The 27,080-nt window shown below is 40.4% G+C and overlaps 1 protein-coding gene across 26 annotated transcripts in view; it reads left to right on the plus strand.

Annotated features, from left to right (window-relative positions):
* Positions 1–27,080, plus strand: part of ssbp2b (single stranded DNA binding protein 2b) — a gene marked incomplete at both ends in the record, with an annotated part of 61,612 nt that overhangs the window by 13,989 nt on the left and 20,543 nt on the right. For 23 of the 26 annotated variants that reach the window (XM_083903374.1, XM_083903388.1, XM_083903393.1 and 20 more), the window contains 3 exons: positions 16,638–16,710; positions 22,102–22,163; positions 22,406–22,490. In XM_083903374.1, the coding sequence (XP_083759500.1) occupies positions 16,638–16,710; positions 22,102–22,163; positions 22,406–22,490 (220 nt within the window). The remainder of the gene's footprint in view (positions 1–16,637; positions 16,711–22,101; positions 22,164–22,405; positions 22,491–27,080) is intronic. The other 3 variants (XM_083903379.1, XM_083903386.1, XM_083903387.1) reach the window with 1 other exon arrangement.

Below are 27,080 nucleotides of genomic sequence, written 5' to 3' on the forward strand. Positions count from 1 at the left end.
CGCCTTAATCGCCGCACATTCTTCCCCCAAATTACACTCGATTGCTTTTATCTGTATGTGTTTTTGTTTTGTTTTGTTTTGTTTTTTTCAATCTCATCCCAAAGCTCAGTTATTTAAAAGAACACACAGCTTATTAGAGAACCAGCAGAAAGGAATTCTAATTCTCTAAGATTAGAGCGGTGCTGTTGTCTTAGTCATCTCCTCCTCCTCGGGTTTTATTGGAGTTGCTGCTGATTGTGGAATGTGCTGTTTTGTGTGTATGTGTGTGTGTCTGTGTGTGTCCGTGTGTGTCTGTGTGTGTGTGAGCAGCTGAACAATGATGATGGCGTGCTGTTGGACTGAGCTCTGAGGAGCTGCTCAGAGACCACTGTGAGTTTCCAGCTCCTGTGTTTGTGGGTTCAGGTCGCAGCAAAATGGTGGAAAAGTTCAATGAAACACAGCAATGATGAAGTAAAATAATCATCCTGTTACTGGAAAACATGTATTTATTTGAAAAATGCACATATTACCAATATGTACCACTTTGAGGAAGGTCCTTTTCTATAAAGACATGGTTTTGTGTAGAAGGAACTTGACCTCAACCTCCACCGAGCACCTTTGTGATGAAATGGAACAGAGATTGTGATCCAGGTCTTCTCAGGACCTGACCTCAGAAATGCTCTACACTCTTAGAAATAAAAGTGCTAAGTAGAACCATATAAGGTTCTTCGGCTTGTCCTCATAGGAGAACCCTTTTTGGCTCCAGGTAGACCCTTTATATAAAGGTTCCATTCGGAACCCTTTTGGAGGGTTCCACCAAGAACCCTTTTAAAACCCTTTATTCAGGAAAGGGCCTTTAAAGGGTTCTCTGGATCAAAATGGTTCTTACTGGAACCATTAGTGCTACCAATAACCCTTGAAAAACCCTTTCTTCGGGAAAGGGTTTTTTCAGAAACAAATGGTTCCAGGTAGAACCTCAGCTCTTGTAGAAGAACCCTTTTGGAACCCTTATTTCTTGAGGAAAACTCTTCAAAGAAGAAGCGTGGAAGCTTTTCTAGTTGCAAAAGTGTGACCAACTTTACAGTTTCTGGTGGTTTAATGGACAGACCGTACTTTTGTCAGATTGAGTCTGCAGATTTCTTTGATATCAACGGTGCTGAACCTGAAATATTCCCAAACGCCGCTTTCAGATGCTTTGGTGTAGTATCATTGTGATTCCATGGACAAGTGGAAAGGGAACGTTGGCTTGTAATTGGAGGGTTGCTGGTTGGAGTCCAAGGTCAAAGTGACCCCCATTGCTCCCTCCTTATTCTATGAAGGTTTCTAGTAGATGTGTTCAGTGCGGAGAAGGAATTTCCCTGAGGGGATTTATAAAGTACTCCAATCTTGTGAGTTTGAAGTTCCCCCTCAATTTCAAAGGAATATCCAGATTTCAGACACAAGGTGAAGGCATTAAAACTGACATGAATGTGGTTCTGAGTGAAAAGACCACGCTGAGAAGATAAAGTTTGAAATGTTTTTGTCTACTCTGATCTTTCTGAGAAAGTGTTGAAACAGAGAACTCATTAATTACCTCCACGTGATCCCTGAGCGTCGTCAAACTCAGAGTTCCGGGTGTAAACAGCAGTTTAATATTCCGTGCTTTATGGCTGCGTTGCAGCCACGATTTACTGTAATAGCTTGTAGAGAAAGTTGAACAAGGGAAAAAAAAAAAACACTCCTAAAAATCATTGGTGTTCTCTCGGCTGTGAAATTAAACAAACTCCCCGCGAGAGGTGACTCAATCTAAACAAATCAGAGCCAATGAAATGGAACTCAAATTAAGAAAGTGATGGATTTGCCTCTGCAGACGTTTTTATTCGATTTGATTTAATCCATTTTACATGAAAAGTGCACGTTAACGCAAAGTTCATGACGACTGTTCTGGGTTTTTTGTAAACATGAGAGAAAAAAGGAGTTCCTCCCTGGTTCTGAAAAGCTGGCATTTCCTGTTATCTTAGCGCTGGTATTGTTGTCTGCAGCCTTTGCTCTGCTGCACTTTGTCTGATTGTGTCTGGATCTCATTGTATTTGTCTGTTCAGCTCTTCATAGCAGTTGCTATTATTGTTTGCTGTTTTAAAGATGTAAGTGTGTGAGTGTGTGTGTCATCACAACAACCACTGCACTCACAGTCGGCTCGTTTCATACCAACGTAGCCCCTCATTCTCATGGATTTTCTTTAATAAATAAATGTAAAAAAAAAACCCTTCTATTAAATCCTCAGGACCTTGTAAAAAATCAATAACTCTCCTCCAGATTCTTTTGTCCAGACACAGAGAACATTTTGACGTAACCAAACCAGGTGGAACTTTCAAATTTCCTGATCTCAATGAAAAACATTCTCACAGACGACGGGGAAGAGGGGAAAACCTTGAAGTCATCATATTAAAAAAAAGAAAAATGAAATAAAAACCTCTTCATGTAATGAAAAAAGTATGAAAAACAATTCCTCATTTTAAAAACATATTACATGGTTAAGAGATGCAATATTTATGGTTTGGTGCGCTGGCGACGGCACGTTCTGTTAAGGAAATGACAGAAAATAATCCGTCCATCTTAAATCAAAATAATCTTGTGTCAGGATTAGTGACCTCTAATGGTCAGACTTCAGATGGCCGGGCCAGCGAGAACGCTGTGATGCATTCAACGACGCTCGTAAAAATCCGCTCAGCTCCCATTGGCTCCCACGTAATTTGAACACAGTGCATTTATAATAATATGTGCCCCCTAGTGGTAGAATAAATAACAGCACTTTCTTTTTTGTCATCAAGTAGCTTCGATGAGGTTTAACCACCAATAGTTCACTCAGGCTACGTTTACACTAGAACAGGTTTTTTTTTTTTTTTAAACGGACACTTTCCCCCTGCGTTTGTGCCTTTCGTTTACACACAAACGGCGATATCGCCTCTGAAAAACGATTATTTCTAAAAACTCCGGGCAAAAGTGGAGATTTTGGAAAACTCAGTTTTCGCGTTTGCAATTTAAACGGAGAAAAACAGAGTTTTAGGCAATCTACTCTCCAAAAATGCGACCTTTTTACATTCGGTTATGATCATTTTTACATGTTTGCATTTGCTCCTATATTACGTAGAGGCGCCATATGTAAGAATGTGGCCAAAAACGGTTACTACATTCAAATTCAAGCTGCTCGGCAGCTGAGACTCTACTGACTGCAATGATTGGTCGACGGCAGTAGCCACATGATGCCAAAACATGATTTCAAAACATAAACGTGATTTGCAGTCTTTGAAATCATGTTTTGGCATGTGGCGCCACCTACTGCCGTATACCAATCATTGCAGTAAGTAGAGTCTCAGCTGCCGAGCAACCACGGGTTGCCAGTTACGTCAGAAAACGTAACCCAAAAGACCTCTGTATTTTTATTTGAATGTAGTGACCGTTTTTGGCCACATTCTTACATATGGCGCCTTTATAAATACACAATTAGAAATAAAATAATTGAAAATGTTGTCTGGTTAAAAAGGATAAGAAAGAATGCAAAGTGTATTATGTATGTAGATCATATATGTAAAACTGAAATTACAAAAGTCTTTAGGAAAAAAAACATGCTTTCCAATTACACTGTTACATGTTTCGAAAGCCTCAAATTTTGCATTTGAGGCTTTCAGGAGGTCTTGAGTGTTAATCAGGGTGTCTCACCCCCCCAGACCCCCCTGTATTTCGCACAGTGCTCATATGGCTTTCTCCTTCTTCCTACACTGCCGCCCACAGGCGTAGTTATGACGGCTCTGGACAGCATATTTATGCGGGTTAATATAAAAACGGAAACGTTTTTGAAAACGACGATGTGTGCACAAAGTTATTTTGGAAAACGGAGGGAAGAAAATATCAGTTTATAAAAATATCCAGCGAGTGTAAACGTAGCCTCAGTGGTTAAAGCTTTGTACTTTTGTGTCGTCGACACGGGGGTTCCACTGCCATGTCCTTATATTTTATATTTTATACACTTAAACAAACACCACTTTGTGCAAACTCTGCCGTTAAACCCTGTTGTAATGTGTATTATTTGACTCTGTTTCTCTGCTTACGGCCCACGATTGTGATAATCAGCAGTTTAGGGTGTTTCTACAGTTTGACTTGTGGTCATGCGGCGTCTGATTGATAAGACGGAGCTGATATCAGTCGTCGAGCCGAAGAAAATCTTGTTTGTGTGTGTGTGTGTGTGTGTGTGTGTGTGTGTGTGTGTGTGTGTGTGTGTGTGTGTGTGTGTGTGTGCAGAGATGGAGTTGCTTTTTGCTTCTCTTTTTCGAATATTGTATTTTTCCTTGAGTCAATAGTGGTGAAAATACCTCCTGGATCGCTCTGCTGCAGCGTTGTTAGCAACTGTAAATGATGGATTAGTCGGTGATGAATAGAGTTTCTACAGATATCAGCGTTTCTCGTGTCTTCCTGTCATAATTGACTCACCTGTCCATTATGTTCTCTGATATTTTGTCCATAAAATGTTTCTCAGTGACCTAGAAACCAAATTATTAACTTTTAAGAAGCCGAAAGATAAATTTGCCCGATGACGATCACAGAGAATAACTAACAAGTACTTTCAGACTAAAACAATGTAGGTAAACAGAGGTTAACACTTAACGCTAAGCCGCTCAAACAACTCAAACATCAGTGTGTAATCTTTAAAGTAGCTGTTTTATAGCCTTTTTTTTATTTTCACTGTCCTGAGGTTGAGGAGGAGGAGGAAGAGGAGGAGGAGCAGTGGATTGTGGGATCTCTAGTTAATGAAAGGTAAACACACGCTTGGCTCTGAAGTGAACCAAAGAATGTAAGACTCTCCCTCTATGTCAGGATATGAGCTTCATTCTTTTGGACTCAAGAAATGTCTTCTCTCTGCTGAGCTCCTCACCGGAGGAATGCAGCAGCAGCAGCATTAGCATTAGCAGCAGCAGCAGCAGCAGCAGCAGCATTAGCAGCAGCAGCAGCATTAGCAGCAGCAGCAGCAGCATTAGCAGCAGCAGCATTAGCATCAGCAGCAGCATTAGCATCAGCAGCAGCATCAGCAGCATCAGCATTAGCAGCAGCAGCAATATAAGCTACAGTTGAACCTTTTTTATTCTGTGACAAATATGAGAAGCGTTTCTTTCTTTTTATCAGCGTATTTCAGAACACAGAGTACAGGAACACGTCAACATCGTTCTCCTTGAGTGCCGTGAAGTCACGTGACTCTGTGTTTATCAGCATCATTTTTAATGTGCTGCTCACACCAAGGTTATATAATAATAATAATAATAATAATAATAATAATATAAAACAGATTTAGTGAGGGCAACGATTTGCGACTGTTGCAACTGCTTTTAACCGTTTCATTTTAGTGTTTCCAAAATGGCCGACTATTGGGTGGGCGGAGCTAATGGAAGTACTATTAGAAGTTTGTTTGGAATCTATGTGCGCAACAAAGACACAAAAAAATTAGCATTTAACACAATTTTGGCCACTTTCTCTCACGTCAAAAATTCCCCAAAACGTCTACTTTTGTGACTATGACCTGACTTCTGGGGGCGCTATAGAGCACTGGGGCTACGAACGGGTTTGTGCCCTATGCCACTATTGTTTTTTTCACCGACCCGAACTCTGTGCCAAATTTCAAGAGTTTTTATGCTCGTTTAACCTCCTCAAAAATGAGGAACAATAGCTTCCTCAGACTCACTGCCGTCCTATTCGGGCTTTAGAAAACTAGCTGTAACTAAGTCATTTAATTTAAAACTAAATAAAAACTAAAACTATTCTAACCTTGTCACACACACACACACACACACACACACTCAGGACTGTACGATGTGTTGAAGTCTAATGAAAACACGTGTTAGTCGTTTCTCTGTGGAGGAAAAACGTTGGATTAGAGCAGAAAAACCCTGCTGTATTTGTCTCCTCAGGCTGTTTACATTACATCATGGGATTATCATCAACCTCTCACTGCTCCTCTGCTGTTGGACTGAAGTCTGAAGTCAGACACAGATCTACTTTATCTACTTTATCTACTTTATACAAATGTCTGTGTTCAAGTGCTTTGCCTTTAGCTGCAGCCATTAGACAAACCCCAGGGGCTGCTGTGGAAGGAAGATAATGGACAATATAGATTTAACTTGTGACCATCAGCAAAAATAACAATTACAAGTGCATCAGCCAGCAGCCGGGGATAGAGCCGCAGCACATAGAGCCGCAGCTCATAGAGCCGCAGCACATAGAGCCGCAGCTCATAGACTCATAGAGCCGCAGCACATAGAGCCGCAGCACATAGAGCCGCACCTCATAGGCTCATAGAGCTACAGCTCATAGAGCTGCAGCACATAGAGCCGCAGCACATAGAGCCGCAGCTCATAGAGCCGCAGCACATAGAGCCGCAGCTCATAGACTCATAGAGCCTCAGCTCATAGACTCGCAGCTCATAGACTCTCAGCTCATAGAGCCGCAGCTCATAGACTCATAGAGCCGCAGCACATAGAGCCTCAGCTCCTAGACTCATAGAGCCACAGCTCATAGACTCATAGAGCTACAGCTCATAGACTCATAGAGCTACAGCTCATAGAGCTAAAGCTCATAGAGCCACAGCTCATAGACTCATAGAGCCACAGCTCATAGACTCATAGAGCAGCAGCTCATAGAGCTACAGCTCATAGAGCAACCCTAACCCTAACATGCCTAAAAAACACAACCTAAAAATGTTAAATGTAACATATGTAACAGAAGAGTTCAAAAGCAGCAGATGAATGAAAATGAGTATAAATATACATCACATTCATGTGATTGTGTGTGTGAGACGTCCACAGTGTAGATTGTGTTGTCCTCAGTTCAGTTGTGTAGCTTCACTCGTCTGCTGCTCTGTCCTAACTTCCCCTCACTGAGCTCCAGCTCCTTTCATTAATCATTTACTCTCTCTCTCTCTCTTCCTCTACCCTCATCATCCTCTCTCTTCCTCTGTTATCTGCTGATCTCTTGTTGCATCTTTACATCTTTGTCTCTGTGTAAACCACTGATCTTTGTCCCTCAGTGTTTACATGATGTTAGTCGACTAAAACTGAAATTAGAATAGCTCTATACAAATACAGACCATAATATCAACTCTTCTTCTCCTGATTTTATTAGAGGAAACGTAGTGGAGAAATATAAATGACAAAGTAAAGTACAGATACGTGGATTTTGTACTTAAGTACAGTAATAAAGTATTTGTACTTTGTTCCATTAAAACACTGAATGGAAATGTGCATTCCATAATCTCTTATTTTATTGTCACCTGCAGTTATTGATCGATTAATCCATTATTGATCGATCACTAAATCAATTTTCTGATTTCTCAGCTTCTTAAATGTGAATAATTTCTAGTTTCTTTGCTCCATGAAACGAAGCGATCACTAAAACTGAATAATGAGACATTTGAGAACATCATCATTTTCATATTTTTGTCATTTTTCATATTTTGAACCAAACAAGTCCTCGATTAAGCGAGAAAATAACAGATTAATCCATGATGAAAAAATCCAGTCCAGTTTGTGTGACTGTGACAAACAAAGCAGCCGCTGCAGGCAGCTAACTTAGCTTAAGCATAATTAATCCACTCTCACCTGATGATGATGCTCCTCCTCCTCCTCCTCTTCCTCCTCTTCCTCTCCGACACAGATTCATTAAAACCCAACTTTTTTCCTAATGAAAAATGGTCCTGAATGACTCAGCCTGTGCTGAACCTCATCTTCCACACAAAGCCGTTTTGGTCATGAACCACAAACGTGTTGATGTCCCTTTCTTTCCCAGTCTGTTTATTATAATAAGAAATAGAAAAAAAGATGGATCTCTAAGGAATAAAAGCTCCTTAATCCTCACTCTTGTTTGGGCTGTTGATCCTCTGTTGTTTTCCTGAAGCTCTGTGTGTAAAATGAATAATTTAGCATCGTAATGGCTTTAAATTTGTCATTGTTTGTCCTGCTTCAGTGACCTCACCACCACCCGTGTTGCTTTTACCTGTGTGTGTGTGTCTGTGTGTGTGTTCTTGTACTTGCAGCATACTGAGGACCAGTGATGGTTTTTAACCAACAAAGTGAGGTCATTTTTACAAAGTGGGGACATTTTGTCCGGTTCTCACTTTGTTTTCATTGAAATCACTTCCTTAGGTTGTAAACATGTTATACTCTGTTTTTTAACAGAGGTCCTCAATTTGGCACAAAAACCTGGCTCCACCTGCAGACATTTTATGGTACTGCACTCAGTAGTTTTTTATAGATGTCATTCATGAAGTACATATTTGTAATTGTGTTGATTTATAAAGCGGAAATGCTGGTCCTCAGTTTGCGGCATGTACAAGAATGTGTGTGTGTGTGTGTGTATGTGTGTATGTGTGTGTGTGTGTTTGTGTGTGTCTGACAGAGTATAGCTGCAGCCTCAGAGGATATTTCCACTTTAATGAATGAAGTGAAGTCATTTAGCGAAGGCTCTTAATGGCACATAAACCCCTCCCGCTGTGTGAGGCTTTGATTAATCAGTGAAAGTGTTTGGATGTCACACACACACACACACACACACACACACACACACACACACACAGGGTCGCAGCAGCAGTTTGATCATCTTGCTCCTCTTTTATAGCGCGGTCGCTTTATATTCTCCTCACATTCTTTATTTATTTTAATATTATTATATTTTCCTCCCAGCGGCTCGAGCTGTCGACGCTCTCCTTCATCCACAGGTGGCGTCTGTTTGAAGGCGGAGTCAGAGTGAGGATGATGATGATGATGATGATGATGATGATAACACTGATGATGGTTCCTCTGAGACAGAGACGTTAGCTCTGTGATCTGCAGCTCTGCTGATGTCAGATATAACACAACAGATTAAACAAGAGTATTCTGATGCTTATACACTTATATCTGACTCTGTGGAATTAGATTTGAAAAAGATCTCTCTTTTTTGCTTATTTTAACCTTAAATTGAGCAGAAACTGTCCTGTAATTAAGTGTTTTGCCTGTTTTTCCAGACTAACTTTCAATATCTGGAAGTTAGAAAGAAGAAAAACTAGAAGATTTATTTGAAAACCATGAAATAGTTTTGTTTCTCTTCCATATTGGTCTATAAAGCGTCCTCCTGTGTGCCTGGCTTGTTGTGATGTTCACTGTCTGACCTCTGACCTCTGACGCGGTCTAAAGCAGCATCACTCGTCCTCTTTGTGTCACAGAATTATGTAAAACTAAGAGGTGAAGAGGGGAAACGTCTTCACGTTCACCTCTACACTCCACTGTGAGCATATCTTATTGTTAACTACATGACAAAAATCATGATTTTTAACTGTTGATCTCTGGGAAAGGTGAAGGAGTGATGTTATTTCTCTTAAAAAGCTTTAATATGCTGAAGTATTCCATTCACTGGAGAGCAGATACTTCACTTTAACTCTTAGCTGTGAATACGCAGCAGTCATTTAGTCTGTAGTAGATAAAAGTAAGCCCATCCACGAGATCATTACCGTATTTCAACTTATGGACATTGTTTTCCATGATCTCATAGTGACTCCGCGACGTGGAGGTAACTGCCGTTACGTTGATTTTCTACGTGACACAATCTCCTGTGTTAAACATTGAGATTTTAGACATTTCCTTTGCTAAATGTTGTTAGATAAACGCCATGTTTTTCTGGATTTTTAAGCTTTTTTAACTGATCTACAGTTAGAGATTGTTCGCTTTAATTCTTGTGTATGACGTCTCATGACTCTGACCACTTTAGTATCAGCTCGCTTGAACTTTAACTGCCGAGTGGAACAGCTCCACATGACTTACTTCTCCATTGTTATGACCTCGTCTGCACAGAACTCATTGATATTCATTTATTAAAGTATGACGGAGACGTTTGCTGCGTCTGTTTCTTTCACTGTCCTGATACTGAACGCTCTGTGTTTTTTATCTTAAAGAATGTCTGGAATGGAGTCTCAGACTCAGACTCAGACTGTTTTGGTTTGTGTTCATTTTCAGAAGGAGATCACAGCAGGGGGTCCTCGGTCCCCCCAACATTAGAATATGAAAGTTTACAGCTCAGGCCGGTCTTCATCACCTCCATCTCTTCTCTAATCCCCGTCTCTCTCTCTCTTACCTTCACCAGAACCTTTCATCTCTCTCTCCTTCTTTATTTTCTTTCTGTAATTTTCCCTCTCCTGCTCCTTGTTGCTGTAAATGAGGAGACAGAATGTGCTTCTTTGCTCTGGTTGTTCTTGTTTTTCTTCATTTGTCAGTCTCACACCTGACAAATCGCTTGTCAGATTCAGTCAAAACAAAACAATTGTTTCAGTGTAAGAATAAATGAACCTGTGCTCAGTCTCCTCGTTCACATTTGAGACACTGAAGTGTAATCACCCTCAGACTCAATGCCCATATTTCATATATGCTTAGACAACTCTGGTAGCACTGACACATAAACATCACTTAATCATCAAAACCATTTAGCATTTATTCAGGCGATAACGACTATTACGATGGTAAATTTCAAGTCATTCCGAGACACTTTTTGTTTTTGAGAAGAAAGTCAGCTCCCTGTCAAAGTGCATCAGGGCAAATGGATAATTTCCTGATTTTCAAAAATTCATTTAAAATATTCCTTAAGAGATATGCAAATATTTTCAACTGATCCTTGTTCAGGGCGATGCCGACTATTATGATGGTAAATTTCAAATCATTCCGAGATACTTTTTGTTTTTGAGAAGAAAGTCAGCTCACTGTCAAAATGTGTCAGGACGAATGGATCATTTCCTGATTTTCAAAAATTCATAAAAAATATTCCTTAGGAGATGTGCAAATATTTTCAACTGATCCTTGTTCAGGGCGATACCGACTATTATGATGGTAAATTTCAAGTCATTCCGAGAAATGTTTTGTTTTTTTGAAAAAGTCAGCTCACTGTCAAAGTGCATCAGGGCGAATGGATCATTTCCTGATTTTCAAAAATTCATTAGAAATATTCCTTAAGAGATATGCAAATATTTTAACCGATCCTTGTTCAGGGCGATGCAGACTATTATGATGGTAAATTTCAAGTCATTCTGAGATACTTTTTTGTTTTTTTGAAAAAAGTCAGCTCCCTGTCAAAGTGTATCAGGACAAATGGATCATTTCCTGATTTTCAAAAAGTCATTAAAAATATTTCTTCAGCGATATGCAAATATTTTCAACTGATCCTTGTTCAGGGCGATACCGACTATTATGATGGTACATTTCAAGTCATTCCGAGAAACTTTTTGTTTTTGAGAAAAAAGTCAGCTCACTGTCAAAGTGTATCATGGCAAATAGATAATTTCCTGATTTTCAAAAAATCAGATGTAAAGTGTTAGAAAGGATAAGCAGATATCTGCTGCTTCCTCCAGGTGACCATAAGGTTAAGATGCCCAGAACTCATCTGATTTGACATCAATAAAAACCAAATGCTGAATCCTTTTTCTTCTTCTAGTTCTGCCAGGTTTTGTGATGGAGTTCTGTGTTCATTTTCAGACGGAGGTCACAGCAGGGTGTTTTGGCTGAGTGAGACGCCATTTAGTGAGAATCCTTAAAACTTAAAAACTCTGGAGGCTCCTTCATCCAAATCAGCTGCTCTTCTCTTCTGCCTCTCTAATCCCTCTTCATCACTCTCCTACAAATCTGGGCAAAGAAGTCGAGTTTATGGCATCAGTCCCTGAGAGAAGGAAATGGGAATGAGACGGAAATGGTTTGGTTTGATTTATTTGTCAGTGAGCAGATTATTGCCCAAAAAGAAAGAAAGATTCAGATTTTGTTTGTGATCCATTTATGGCTCTGTAATCCTGAATTTCTCCAGATTTCTGTTGTACGATCAACTGTTGAAGCAAAGTCTTGCTGCTGTTTTTCTCGAGGGAAACTCGCGCATCAATGAATGTTTAAATATTATACATTTAATGTTTTCTCTGGTCACATTTGCGTTACGCTGCGTCAGCGCTTGTAAAGATGTCGGCTGATTTGCCGACTCACATCACAAGCGGAATCACTTTTCAATTTCATCTTTAACAAGGGTGAAATAATCTGGAGCTAATCTATCACCGGTGAATCCAATCAGCGAAGCCGTCCTCTGTTGTGATTTGAAGCTCTGCCAGACGTTGATCGCCGTGGCGGTAAATTGATTAGAAGTGATCTACGGAGCTCTGCTAAATGCTGACGCTGACGTTAAAATAGGTCTTTACTTTGAGGCCGAGGATGTGTTTGAGCTCCAGGCTTCGATGTGTTTTAATCCTCCACGGTGGTGACTCTGCGACGTGGATTATTGCCGTGTTTTGTTTACGATTGACGTCGTTAACCGCTGTCTGAGTTCGTAGGTCATCAGGGAGGCGAGCAAGGAGTTGCTCTAGTGCTGCTGCTGTTTCTCACTTTTGTCTTTTTTAGTCCTTTTCTAGTCCTTTAACAACCTAGGCCTCAAAATGTCCACCTGGACTTCTGTTATTTTGCGTATTTTAACCAGAAAAGGGCCAGAAAATGTCCTGTGACTAAGTGTTTTGGCCAGAATTTCAATTTACTGCACATTCAAATGGTCTATTAACAATTTTAAATGAAGAAAAACTAAAAGTTTTATTTTTAAAAAACACTGTAGATGTAACAGATTTTGTGAGTTAAATTTGAAATTTGAACTTTTTAAAACATTTAACATTTGCTTGAGTTATGATGGTAAATTTCAAGTCATTCCAAGATACTTTTTGTTTTTGAGACTATAGTCAGCTCACTGTCAAAGTGCATCAGGGCAAATGGATTATTTCCTGATTTTCAAAAATTCACTAAAATTATTCCTTAAGAGATATGTGAATATTTTCAACGGATATTTGTTCATGGTGATGCGGACTATTATGATGGTAAATCTCTATTCATTCCGAGATACTTTTTTTTTTTTTTAAAAGCTCGGCTCAAAGTGCATCAGAGCAAATGGATCATTTCCTGATTTTCAAAAATTCACTAAAATTATTCTTTAAGAGATATGTGAATATTTTCAATGGATCCTTGTTCAGGGCGATGCCAGCCATTAAGTTGAAAATTTCAAGTCATTCCGAGATACTTTTTGTTTTTGAGACTAAAGTTTTTGGCTCGATATCCAAAAATAGGCCAAAAAAAGGAACATCTACAGGCGTTTTTTCCCCCCAACTCTCTCTTCTGTGGTGATAACGATGCTGTTTGTCCAACTTCCTGCAAAAGCTTCAACGTGCTTTCAGAAACTGTTGGCATTTTTCCAGATAGCACAAACTTACACATCGCGTAACTATGCTAATGCAAACGTGTCTTCTGCGATACGTTCGCTGTTAAAGGGTTAACTTTGTCGCGGTTGTCCCTTGAGGAAGACGTCAAAGAGGCAGAGCTTCTGTTGCCAAAGCTCAATGAAACGTTCTTCGGCGTCACGATTCCACCTAATAGCAGCTGCAGCATCCATGTTCTTCTTCACCATGTTTATGTCTATATGCTACGCCGGGTCAGAGCACTCTGTTATCCTGTAGGTCAACATCCAGGAGCACGAGATTACCGTATTTTTCCGCACTAAAAGGCGCACTGGATTATAAGGCGCATAGAATAGAAGATATTGCAGTCAAACGTTTGATTTGGGTTGCGTTATGCATCCACTAGATGGAGCTGTGCTAAAGGGAATGTCAACAAAACAGATAAAGTCAAACTTTACCAATTGATCCATATATAAGGCACTCCGGATTATAAGGCGCACTGTCATTATTTTTAGAAAATTAAAGGCTTTCAAGTTCGCCTTATAGTGCGGAAAATACGGTACCCAGGAAAACAGAAAGACTTCTAACATACTAGACCTCTCGTCGGGGCGTCACGTCGCGACCAAATCGCTTTAAAATCAGCCTGAATCGGTGTCGTCTGATCCATTAAAGTAAACTCTGTGTGTTGTGAATGAATTCAGACTCACTGACCCTCATGTCTCAACCTCAGGACCAGCTCCTAATACGACTTTAATTAAATGTGACTCACAGAGGACAAAAACACTTGAATTTGAAGGAGGTCAGAGGTCAAACGCTGATGTTAAAGATCCTCTTTAGACTTTAGACCTCCACACACACACACACACACAGACTCTCTTTAATCACACCGATCTCAGTCATGATTCATGTAAAGTGGTTCTTATTTACAACACAGATTGCTAAGGTGGTGTCTGTGTGATCGCGAGCACTAATACTATAGAGCTTTAATGTGTGTGAAGTATAATAGAAGTCGAGTGGCTGCTTTAACCTCAGCGTGACATGCAGATGTGATCAAAGACAGAGATTCTATTTAACTATGAATCCTCTCCTCCTCTAACCCTTATCTTCACTCAGTGTGTTTCACTTCCACAGTCGTGAGGATTTAAAGCCTCTCATCTTTGAGGAAACACAGCAGAGTTAAAGACCAGGAGAGTGTGATGTCTTTATCAGCCTTGTGTCAGTGCTTCATCCTGATGCTGCTGCTGTTGTTAGGTTGATGGTTTTACTCTGATTTATTCATCATCAGTGCATTGAAACTGTTTTGTCTTAAATCTACTGTCTCTAAAGACGTCAAGATTTCTTAAAGATTTCATCCAAGAGCCGTGTTATGGTGCACTTTAAGGATTCACCGGGGATTTGACAGATGATGCCACAACAAGTTTGTTTGTAGAACTGTTGAGTTTTACTGAGCCGAAGAAGAGAAGCATCTTTTATTCATGTTGAGTCGTGGAGGTGTCGAGAGTTTTGTGGAGTCTCTCATTGTTCCGTTAACGTTGTCCCTGTGAAACTGTCTGTCTCTGTCTCTTTGGTTTAAACGTTACCTTCAGGCCACGGACGACAGAGAGAGAGAGAGACAGAGAAGATGGACAGAGAGAGAGAGACAGAGAAGATGGACAGAGAGGAAGTGATTCCCTTAATCCTCTCATTATTAAACAAACATGGCCTTTTACCAAAAAAAGAGCATGAGAAGAAAACAGAGACAGAGGAGATGTGGTGGTGTACCTGTGTGCAGAAAGGTGTGCAGACCATCATCTGTCTGTCTGTCTGTATGTATGTATGTCTGTCTGTCTGACTCTCTGTCTGTCTGTCTGTGTCTCTCTGTCTGGGGAGTTTATTTTTACCTCGTAAGTGAGGACAGCTGCTGTCCCTGTGTGACCATCGTTCACGACTGACAATACACACTCATTGACAAGTACACAAACACACAAACAGCTTCAAGTCAAAGCGTGTGCTGCTGTGTCATGAGAACCAGGCAGAAGTCCATCTAAATGTGTTTTAATATAAAAATAATAATAATTATAATACTTTAAAATACTAAAAATACTCAGATTCAAGGAACTCTTTGACACAAATGATCAGAATTCTGAGATTAAAGTAATTTTTCTGAGAATTCTGACTTAAATCTCAGAAGTCAATTGCACACGTGGCCCTAAAACTCTTCTAATTTGCTGCCACGGTCAGATATTGATGTCATTAAGAAGGAGTAGAACAGGTGTACATAATAAAGTGACTGTACTGTATATAACACAGGGTAAATCTTTAATCTTTAAGAGTCCGTGTGTGATCTACCATCGATCTCCTTAATAAAGCAGTAAATCCCACCTCCCTCTGCAGTATCTGTCAGTACGAGCACAGAGAGACTGGGAAAGGAACTGATTCATCATCATCATCATCATCAGGTCTGTAATTCATTATTACTGTGGTGTTTGACAGCGAGGTCCTCACTCAGGACCCTCCTGTGGTGATTGTTCTTCAGATTTTGATTTCAATAAAATACAAACAAATCCAAGTGCAATTACATTTTTAAAAAAAAGGTTCACTGAAGTTAATTCTTGTTACAAATTATAATAATAATAATGATGATGATGATAATGATACAATATTATTATTTAACGTGATCACTGTCAGTGTGATAAAGTCATATTTGGGTGAAATTAACCTTTAAAACATTGAGAACTTAAGTCTTCGACAAAGCAGCATTTTAGCAAAATCGTGAAGAAGTAACATTTGTGTGGATTTGAGTGCACATCCCATAATAGTATGAAGGTGTGTGTGTGTGTGTGTGTGTGTGTGTGTGTGTGTGTGTGTGTGTGTGTGTGTGTGTGTGTGTGTGTGTGTGTGTGTGTGTGTGTGTGTGTGTGTGTGTGTGTGTGTGTGTGGTTGTGTGTGTGTGTTTCAAACAGACGCTGAATCTCTCTCTCACTTCACTGCTCATCACTTTGTCCTGGAGCTGCTCACACAATCATTTCTATACCTTACCTCCTCTTCCTCCTCCTCCTCCTCCTCCTCCTCCTCCTCCTCCTCTTCCTCCTCCTCCTTCTGTCTCCTTCTATTTTTAGGAGAAAATAAACTCTCTTTTATGTATGGATTTATGTGGATTTGACAGAGTAATTGTTTTGCGTCGTGTCCCAGAGCTGTTAACTGTCTTACTCTGGAACAGTGAAAACTGAACAGGGAATAAAAATCAGCATTTTTACATGGATCTGATCCTCCATCAGGTTTCTTTACTGGATATTCACAGTTATGCCATATGTTCTTACATAAATCACACAGAAAAATCACATGTAACACCAAAAAAACAAGTCACATTTGCAGTTAAAACCTGGCACATCCTGGATAGTTTGTAACATGAATCACTGACTGTTGTTGTTTATTTGTTTGTTTGCAGGTTAGCGCTGTATGTGTACGAGTATCTGCTGCACGTAGGAGCACAGAAGTCAGCACAGACCTTTCTATCAGAGGTGAGTCTTCACGGGTTTGTTTGTTTATTTGTTTGATTGTTTGTTTGTTTGTGAGTCCATGAGCTTTTTGTCCACTGCGTCCACTTCATGAAGCAGTTATCATAGACACGGGTCATTGAAAGTGCTTGAATTCTGTGCAAGAAAGAAGATAAGTGGATATTTAGGTAAATGTCTCTGTTGTTTGTTACGCCGCCACCTGCTGTTTCACGCCATGCGCTGCTTCATGTACGTAGAAACGTGGGAGTGGAGTCATAATTACGAGCACTGTCTCTGTGAAAAGGTGACGGGGTGAACGTGAGGGTTAACTGTGCAGAGGTGACAGGGTGAACGTGAGGGTTAACTCTGCAGAGGTGAAAAGGTGACAGGGTGAACGTGAGGGTTAATTCTGCAGAGGTGAAAAGGTGACAGAGTGAACGTGAGGGTTAATTCTGCAGAGGTGAAAAGGTGACAGGGTGAATGTGAGGGTTAATTCTGAAGAGGTGAAAAGGTGACAGGGTGAACGTGAGGGTTAATTCTGCAGAGGTGAGAAGGTGACAGGGTGAATGTGAGGGTTAACTCTGCAGAGGTGAGAAGGTGACAGGGTGAACGTGAGGGTTAATTCTGCAGAGGTGACAGGGTGAATGTGAGGGTTAACTATGCAGAGGTGAAAAGGTGACAGGGTGAACGTGAGGGTTAATTCTGCAGAGGTGAAAAGGTGACAGAGTGAACGTGAGGGTTAATTCTGCAGAGGTGAAAAGGTGACAGGGTGAATGTGAGGGTTAATTCTGAAGAGGTGAAAAGGTGACAGGGTGAACGTGAGGGTTAATTCTGCAGAGGTGAGAAGGTGACAGGGTGAATGTGAGGGTTAACTCTGCAGAGGTGAGAAGGTGACAGGGTGAACGTGAGGGTTAATTCTGCAGAGGTGACAGGGTGAATGTGAGGGTTAACTATGCAGAGGTGAAAAGGTGACAGGGTGAACGTGAGGGTTAATTCTGCAGAGGTGAAAAGGTGACAGGGTGAACGTGAGGGTTAATTCTGCAGAGGTGAGAAGGTGACAGGGTGAATGTGAGGGTTAACTCTGCATAGGTGAGAAGGTGACAGGGTGAACGTGAGGGTTAATTCTGCAGAGGTGAGAAGGTGACAGGGTGAACGTGAGGGTTAACTATGCAGAGGTGAAAAGGTGACAGGGTGAACGTGAGGGTTAATTCTGCAGAGGTGAAAAGGTGACAGGGTGAACGTGAGGGTTAACTCTGCAGAGGTGAAAAGGTGACAGGGTGAACGTGAGGGTTAATTCTGCAGAGGTGAAAAGGTGACAGGGTAACCGTGAGGGTTAACTCTGCAGAGGTGAAAAGGTGACAGGGTGAACGTGAGGGTTAACTCTGCAGAGGTGAAAAGGTGACAGGGTGAACGTGAGGGTTAACTCTGCAGAGCTGAAAAGGTGACAGGGTGAACGTGAGGGTTAATTCTGCAGAGGTGAGAAGGTGACAGGGTGAACGTGAGGGTTAACTCTGCAGAGGTGAGAAGGTGACGGGGTGAACGTGAGGGTTAACTCTGCAGAGGTGAAAAGGTGACAGGGTGAACGTGAGGGTTAACTCTGCAGAGGTGAAAAGGTGACAGGGTGAACGTGAGGGTTAACTCTGCAGAGGTGAAAAGGTGACAGGGTGAACGTGAGGGTTAATTCTGCAGAGGTGAAAAGGTGACAGGGTGAATGTGAGGTGAGCTGAATCCACGGCTTCTTCTCTGCAGGCGTGTTGTTGTACACGAGCCAGGACAGGAGAACAAAGAGAGGGGGATGGAAGAGGTTACATCATCAGCTGGCACAGATTCTCTCACTTAGTGTGTGTTTGTGCGCGCACACACACACACACACACACCTTAGCGTCTCCTCCCTCTTTGTCCTATAACTCGCTCTCTCGTCCACAGATGTGTGAGATGAGAAGGAGGCGGTGTCGTGTTCAAGTGTGTGAACACACATTAGCTAAGAGAGCAACAAGTATAAACAGAGCTGAGACACACACACACACACACACATACACACACACACACTTTGTCGTCCACATCTGTTTACATCAGTGTGTCCTCAGGAAACAAGAGCTCACAAAGATGAGTCACGCTTCAGACGCACAACTGTAACACAACATAAACAGTGAATCACGGATGGTGAAGGCTCACACAATCATCATGAAAAGATGACTGGTTACCAGGGGCAGCAGCAGGAAGTGATTATTCTACTGTTTGTCAGATAGAGAGGAACAATTCATCTGCACTTTATCAGCATCACAGTCAGATGTTTGTTAAAGCTAAAATATCATCATTTTAGATGAATTATTGACTATAAAATGTTTGTTTCTCACAGATATCACAGAGTTATCATTGTAAATGTGTTTAAAATGATAAAAATGAGAATAATGACATGGTAAATAGTCTAGTCTATAGTTTTTATACCACTACCACACAGTTTTTGCTTTTCATAGTGGAACACACAGGAAAGGAGAAAACACTTCAAAATAAAACAGGAAACAAGGAACTGGAAACCTTGCGTAAATAAAACAGAACAAAAAGTCCAAACAGAATAATAGTTCAATAAAAAGTATCCAGGGCTCGTAACAGCTCTCGTTGGTTATTATGGGGTTCTGCTCACGCTCCAGTCGTCCTAAATCAGTCGTAAAATATCAAACATGTTTAATATTTATGATATGAATGAAAATAGAAAGACAGATGACGTTAAAATTGCCTCTGTTAAGTGAGTTTTTAATGATTTCTTTGTTTTATGGAGCGAAGAAATGAATAAAATATTCACCTTTAAGAAGCTGAAACAATCAGAAATCCGGTTTTAAAATCATGAAAAAAAGCTTCAGTAATTGTTTCCGCTCGACTGCACACACACACACACACACACACACACACACACATGCTCCACAAAGGCCTGTCTGATAGTGTTTCTTGACCTAGCAGCAAACAGATAACTAAGTTACTGTACATCATTTATGTTCATGACAAAGAACCACAGATTAAAAACTCTGTTCACCTGCATCTGCTCGTAATCACACAAAAGAATGAATGAATGAATGAAGGTGGCAGACGACAGGAAGACAGGATATACGGGCACAGTCAGATGAAAGGTGTCCTGAGATGAACTCTGTGTGTGTGTGTGTGTGTGTGTGTGTGTGTGTGTGTGTGTGTGTGTGTGTGTGTGTGTGTGTGTGTGTGTGTGTGTGTGTGTGTGTGTGTGTGTGTGTGTGTGTGTGTGTGTGTTCTTGTACTTGTGGCATACTGAGGACCAGTGAGGGTTTTTAACCAACAAAGTGAGGTCATTTTTACAGAGTGAGGACATTTTGACTTTGTTTTCATTGAAATCACTTCCTTAGGTTGCTATAACATGCTATACTCAATTTGTCAAAAAAAAATATATATATATAAATTATAGTATAAGTATAATATGACGTTTTTGTCAAATTTTGGACCATATTTTTTTTGTCAAAGATTTTTTCACATTTTGGACGACATAGTTTAGTATGACGTTTTTGGTCAATTTTTTTTTTTATTTTGGTCGAGATAGTATAAGTATGATGTTTTTGTAAAATAAAAAAAATAAAAAATAAAAATCGAAAACGTTTTCCAGCCCTTTTTGCTCTGGGGCTCCACCTGCAGACATTTTATGGTTCTGCAACCAGTAGTTCTTTATAGATGTCATTCATGAAGTAGATATTTGTAATTGTGTTGATTTATAAAGTGGAAATCCTGCATACAAGAATGTGTGTGTGTGTGTGTGTGTGCGTGCGTGCGTGCGTGTGCTGCCTGTAACGTTTCAACTCGACCAACGGCTTCACAAGAGCCGCTGAAGACAAGTGTGTTGGATAAACACAGAGACGGCACTTCCTGAGTCTCAAGGAAACTTCAAAGCAGGACATTCCTGTGTGTGTGTGTGTGTGTGTGTGTGTGTGTGTGTGTGTGTGTGTGGTGTGTGTGTGTGTGTGTGTGTGTGTGTGTGTGTGTGTGTGTGTGCAGCCGAGGTCAGGACGCTCTGATTGAACTGCACTCGTTCACCGTTTCCTGTTGTTTCTGTGTCGGTGGAGCAGGTGGCACCGTCGTCTTCTTACCCATGTGAGATTATTTCAGCGAGGGAGGGGGCGGGATTAAAGAAGACGTGAACGTGAGACGACTCGAAACTTGAGTGCGATAAAAAAGAATGATGCAAGTGTGTTTATGGAGAGCAGAGGCAAACGCTGCTGCTGCTGCTGCTGCTGCTGCTGCTGCTGCTGCTGCTGCTGATGCCACTTCTGCTGCTGCTCAGACGGTGACTCTGTGTCCCTGCTGCTGTGGTGACGTCAGCGCTCGTCTTAGACGCCGACCTTGGCCGAGGCGTTCAGGCGCCAGGACGCTTCATCCACGTCGTCATCGAGGGTTAAAACGCGTGTTTACTGCTGAAGTTCAACATTAGATCATTGTCTTTGCTGCTGTTGATTTTCTTAAACTCAGCTCATAACAGAGGATACAGATTATAATAAAACACTTGGCCAGATTTCTGTTCCTCACAATCGTCAGTTTCTTCTGATTTTAGCCTGATTTGAACAGATTATCCTATAGTGTGAGGGATTAACAGACGGATATTCCTGATTTCAAATGACCAATGACAGAGAGTTGACCAGGACCTGAACGTGTACAAGACAAGTGGATTCCATCTTCTCAGAGTTCATTGACAGTTTTTCTAAGATCCCGAATCCCTGAAATCTCCTCCCTGAGATCGTTTGATTAAACACCAAATGTGTGCTCCTGCGTCTTGGACTGGATCGTCTACTGCAGTCTTTGTTTCCTCAGGATTAAAACAGTGATAATCTCTGTATCTGTGCTCTCCCTCCTTTTTAAAATCAAGTCAGATTTGAAAATCCCTTGTCAAACTCATTTATTCATAATAACAACAAGGATTTTAAATGTTTCCCATGTGTTTTACATTAATGAATGAATCTTTGTACAAAACATGCACCCGAGATTTCGTCCTGCGGGGCCGGATTGGACCCTCTGGTGGACCGGTTCTGGACCGCGCGGGCCTTATGTTTGACGCCCCTGTCCTAAACAAAACATTACCCATATCTTTAATCACATCCAGTGAGTGTCTAACACTAACTTTAACACTAACTACAAGTCAAATCTTTGTCCTAAATTCACAATCCTCAGAGATGAGGTTCTGGACCAGGTTCTGGTCTCCATGAGGACTACTGGTCCTGTGTTTATGCCAGAAAATGTCCTACAGAGGACACACACGTGTCCATGTTCTTGTGAATAGATGAGTGTTCCACACACGCATCAGCTCACTTATCCACTGATGTGAGAGTGATAATATAATAATCTTATAGGAATTCCCTCACACATCATTGACATGTCTTCTCTCTCTACCTCCTCCTTCTTCCACAGATCCGATGGGAGAAGAACATCACACTGGGAGAACCTCCAGGGTTCCTTCACTCGTGGTGGTGGTGAGTCTAATCGTCTCTGGTCCTCCTGCTGTTTTCTCATCGCTCACATTATTGAATTCATTATCATTCTTGCTCCTGTTTTCCCTTTATTATCCATTCTCTCCTCTTTCATTGTTCCTCAGTGTGCTGTTTACAGATTGTAACACCTAAAGTCATCTAGTGCAATATTGATAATATAATCATTCTTATTGCTTTGGATGCTGGATTACAAGAGTGTGTGTGTGTGTGTGTGTGTGTTGCAGTGTATTCTGGGACCTGTACTGCGCGGCTCCAGAGAGACGAGACACGTGTGAACACTCCAGCGAGGCCAAGGCCTTTCATGACTACGTGAGTCCTCAGATTAGACTTAAAAATATAAACAAATGTCACATTTTAAGGATTAATCTTATCAGAGTCACATGACCACAGGAAGCAACATCCCTGCTCTGTTTTATGTCACGAAGGTGACCGTGTTATTTAAGAAAAAACACAACAAAAACAAGAGAATCATGGACATCGTCAGCAGTTCCCGCCCACCCTGCACTGCTGGTGTATACACACAAGCGCTCCCTCCGTCAGGTCTGATAGTGTAGCCTGACAGAACCTGTCAACACGTCAACAACAAAAAACCACCACAGTTATGCTCTGAAGCTGTAAGTTTTCACTCATCAGTAGTTTAAGTGCAAATATTCAAAAACTAATTAATGAAAAGTGATTTTTTTTTTAAACAGGAGAATTGTGGGAAATTTACATTTTTGAATATACACTGATTTTGAGAAAAACACAAACTGTTGGAGAAAATGTATTAATCCCAGAAGTAAAATAGTAGTTCATTCTAATATTTAAACAATACTGATTTACTGAAGTTTTGGGTCATATTGGAGTATTCAGGCCACATGAGACTGAAGATATTCTTCTAAAATTCTGGAAGTGTGTCGTGGAAAAGTACAAACACATAAACAGAGCTGGGGATTTGTGGATCCATCACTGTTAAAGCTGTTTGTTTATCACGTAGACAGACGTCACACAAAGTTTCTCTGAAAACGTTGTCTATTATCACTGACTCCTCATTCTTCAGCTTCTCTTAGGGGAATGAATGAAGATGATGGAGTTGTTTGATAAACTGGTGACTAAGAGAGGAGGAAGTGAGAGGAAGTGTGAGGAAGTGAGAGGAAGTGAGAGGAAGTGAGAGGAAGTGAGAGGAAGTGAGAGGAAGTGAGGCTCTTCTCTGCACAGGAAGTTGTGAGGAGGCTGTGGTGTGTTCTTCACTCTCTCCTTCTTGTTAAATCGTTGTTTTTCTCTCTCTCTCTCTGTGTGTTAGCCTGAAGTCTGACTCATCACATTTGTCTGTGGTTTATTGAGATGTATTGTTGGAAGTGAACAGGTCAGGAGTTTGTGTCGAGCCCAGCATCATCAGCAGGAGCCTCTCCTCCTCTTCTGCTGCTCTCTCTTTCTCTCTTTCTCTTTCCTTCTCTGCAGTTCCTCACTCTTTGCTCCAGGATCTCACTCTCTCTCCTCTATTCTCTTTTATGTTGTTGCAGTAGGTGTGTGTGTGAGTGTGTACACGTGTGCGTACACAGGTGATGCCATCGCTGATGATGATGATGATGATGATGAATGAGGCAGTTTATGTGATGATGTCATGGCGACTCTGAGGAAGGGCAGCTCGACCTCAGACTCGAGAAAGAGGGAGAAAAACAAACGAGGAGAAACTCACTTTTCTGTCATTTATTCACAGAACACAGAGCTTTGAGGCTGATTTTAGTCTCATTACTGTGTTAAAACATAGTCTAAAGAGTGGTTTATATCCTGTTTGTAGCACAACCTATAAGTAATCAGATTAAATGATTATGTTTTTAATTTGTAGCAGTCTTGTTTAAAGTACCTAAAAGAGTATCTCACAAGAAAATGACTTTGGCAGAAGTTGGAGTCACTTTTTATAATATTACTAAAGTAAAAGTCTTAAAGTTTATGATATTTACTGTACTTAAGTTACTTAAGACTTCCCAGTTTTTAAAAAACTGTCCATATAAGGAGTTGTGGGTTATTTAAAAATGGACACTAACTTCTCAAAATTTGTAAATTCATGACAGGAAATGCACGTACGTCTTCCTGCGTTTTCCCGACATATTTAACTGACATGTTCTTTTGAAGAAGACCTTACATCAAAAGAGAAGTAGAAGCTAATTTTCCCGTAGACTTCATTTCGATCACATTTCTTGCAGCCAGTGGTGTCGCCCCCTAATGGCCAACTGTCCAACTTCCTGGACTTCACCTCTCAAACCCTGGAAGACGACGTGTATATTCTTTCAGATCCAGACAGTGGTGCGATAACAGCAGCTGTTTACCTTGTTTCCTCTGGTCGGATCAGACGTCGTCAGGAGCATCACGTCCTCAGCAGAGTTTACCACAAACATCGTATTCTTGCATCTACTGTGGCTGATTTAATCAGAGAATTCTAATTAGACCAATCGTAATTAGAACAAGGTCATTTTCAATCAGGTGTTGTAACGCTGTGCTGCGTCTCAGGATCCAATCAGACGAGCTGGTGCCCACAGATCTGCCTCTCAATTAAAAACCAAACCAGGGGGCGACTGTGGACCTGGACCTGGACCTGGTGTCTCACTCTGAGCCTCATGACTTTGAGACGAAGCATTTTTTAATCAGACATTTTAATGCTAATTATTATATCCAAAAAGCTAATTGCTCACTGAAGTCCTAATGAATGCAGGGAGACTCGTAGAAGCTCATTGACGATGACGATGTGACTCATCTACAGTAGAGACGGCGTAGTTTAGACGGTCGTCTTCAAGCACATTATTACAGTAATCTAATGTTAAAGTGGAGAGGAAACAAAGTGAGGATGCAGCGCTATTGATTCCCGCGGTCAGACAAAGCTTTTCAGGCCGTTTACAGTTCTGTTAAGTGCTTTGTAAACGAGCATCTCTCCATCTGAGAGAGGCCATGAAGTCGTGAAATCAAGTTATTTTTAAACGCTCGTGCTTGACCTGGAAACGTCCTCGTGTGGAGACACAAGTCAGAAGTTTGCTGTTGTTTTGTTGTCTTTAAAGAATGAGGCGGGTCCTCACAGGCATTTGCTGACAGCGTTCTTCTTCAGTTCTTCAATCGTCTGAATCTGTCCCTCACAATATTATTGTTCTTCTCCTTTTACCTGAGTCTAAGTGGATATTTTTACATCAGGTTATGACAAAATAATACTCCACGGAAGAGTATTAGGGCCACATTTAAAAAATACATATAATTCAGACTTTTTTTCTCATAATTCTGACTTTAATTCTGAATTCTCAAGTCAGAATTCGGAATAATTCAGAATTAAAAGGGAAAAAAATGACTTTAATCTCATAATTCTGAGAAAAAAATATTTTTTCCTCATAATTCTGAATAATTTATCTCAGAATAAGTTTTTTTTTTTCTCAGAATTCTGACTTTTTTCCCTCAGAGTACTGACTTAAATCTCATAATTCTAATCTTTTTCCTCAGAATTCTGATCTGACTTTAATCTCAGAATTCTGACTTTTTTCCTCTTAATTTTGACTTTAAAAAAGCAAAAAGCAAAAAAAAATCAGAGATTAAAGTCATTGTTTTTCCTCACAATTCTGAAATAACAGAATTCTGACTTTTTTTTCTCAGAATACTGACTTTAATCTTATAACCTTTCCTCTCATAATTCTGACTTTTCTCATAATTCTGAAAATAAAGCATTTTTTTCCTCATAATTCTGACCTCAATCACAAAATTCTGACTTTTTTCCTTCAGAATACTGACTTTAATATCATAATTCTAACTTTTTTCCTCATAATTCTGACTTTAATCTCAGAATTGCCAGGTAATTCGTAGGCAGGTCTGAACCAAGTCTCCATGAAAGTGTTTGGAAACGACATGAGCAGCGTTTACTCCACTGTGACTGCACCGTGACATTTAGACCTTTGAAAAGTGTTTGCTGTAGTGAAACTGAAACACTGACGTCTCCTCTGCATAAACTATGATTGTGTTGTTTTTGACACTGTGTGTGTGTGAGTGATAATATAATTATTGCACATTTTAATCAGTTCATGTTCAGAAATCCCTGAGTGAATTATTTTTTATTAAAGTTCTGGTCGAGATCATCAGCGTATAACAGATGTGGTCGTGCTGTGCAGCCTCCAGATAACAACGTGTGTTTTCTAAGGTTTAACTGTTTAACTGTTGTGACTGAAGCCTGAACATGGACAGAGATGTTAGAGCGGCTGCTGTTGATTCACACGTGTGGAACCGTTCAGTTTGCTACAGTAGAGTATGTTGGTTTTTGGCATTTCAATTAGAAATAGTACCAAAATACAGTATATAACCAGCCCTAAGAAGAAAAACGACAGAGTCTAGTGTTTCTCCAACATCTGCAGTCTATTATCAAGCAGGAACATTATTCGAGCTGCTGGACGTCCTCCTTTGTAGTCTGTTGTGTTACCGGCTTAAACGTTCTGTTCTCAGTCTAAACTTTTCCTCCTCACAATAAAACAGCTTGAATTCTGAGATTAAAGTCAGAATTATCAGGAAAAAAGTCAGAATTTTGTGATTAAAGACAAAATTATGAGGAAAAAAACTGCTTTATTTTCAGGATTATGAGAAGAGTGAGAATTATGAGGTAAAACGGTTATAAGATAAAAGTCAGTATTCTGACATTCTCAAAAAAAACGACTTTAATCTCTGACTTTTTTTCTTTTTATTTTTTTTAAGTCAGAATTATGATGAAAAAAGTCAGAATTATGAGGAAAAAAGTCAGAATTATGAGGAAAAAAGTCAGAATTATGAGGAAAAAGATTAGAATTATGAGATTTAAGTCAATATTCTGAGGGGAAAAAGTCAGAATTCTGAGGGAAAAAATTACTTTAATTTCAGAAGTATAAGGGAATGAGGAAAAAATATTTTTTAGATTAAAGT

This window comes from Microchirus variegatus (assembly GCF_963457635.1).
Source record: "Microchirus variegatus genome assembly, chromosome: 17".
NCBI lineage: Eukaryota > Metazoa > Chordata > Actinopteri > Pleuronectiformes > Soleidae > Microchirus > Microchirus variegatus.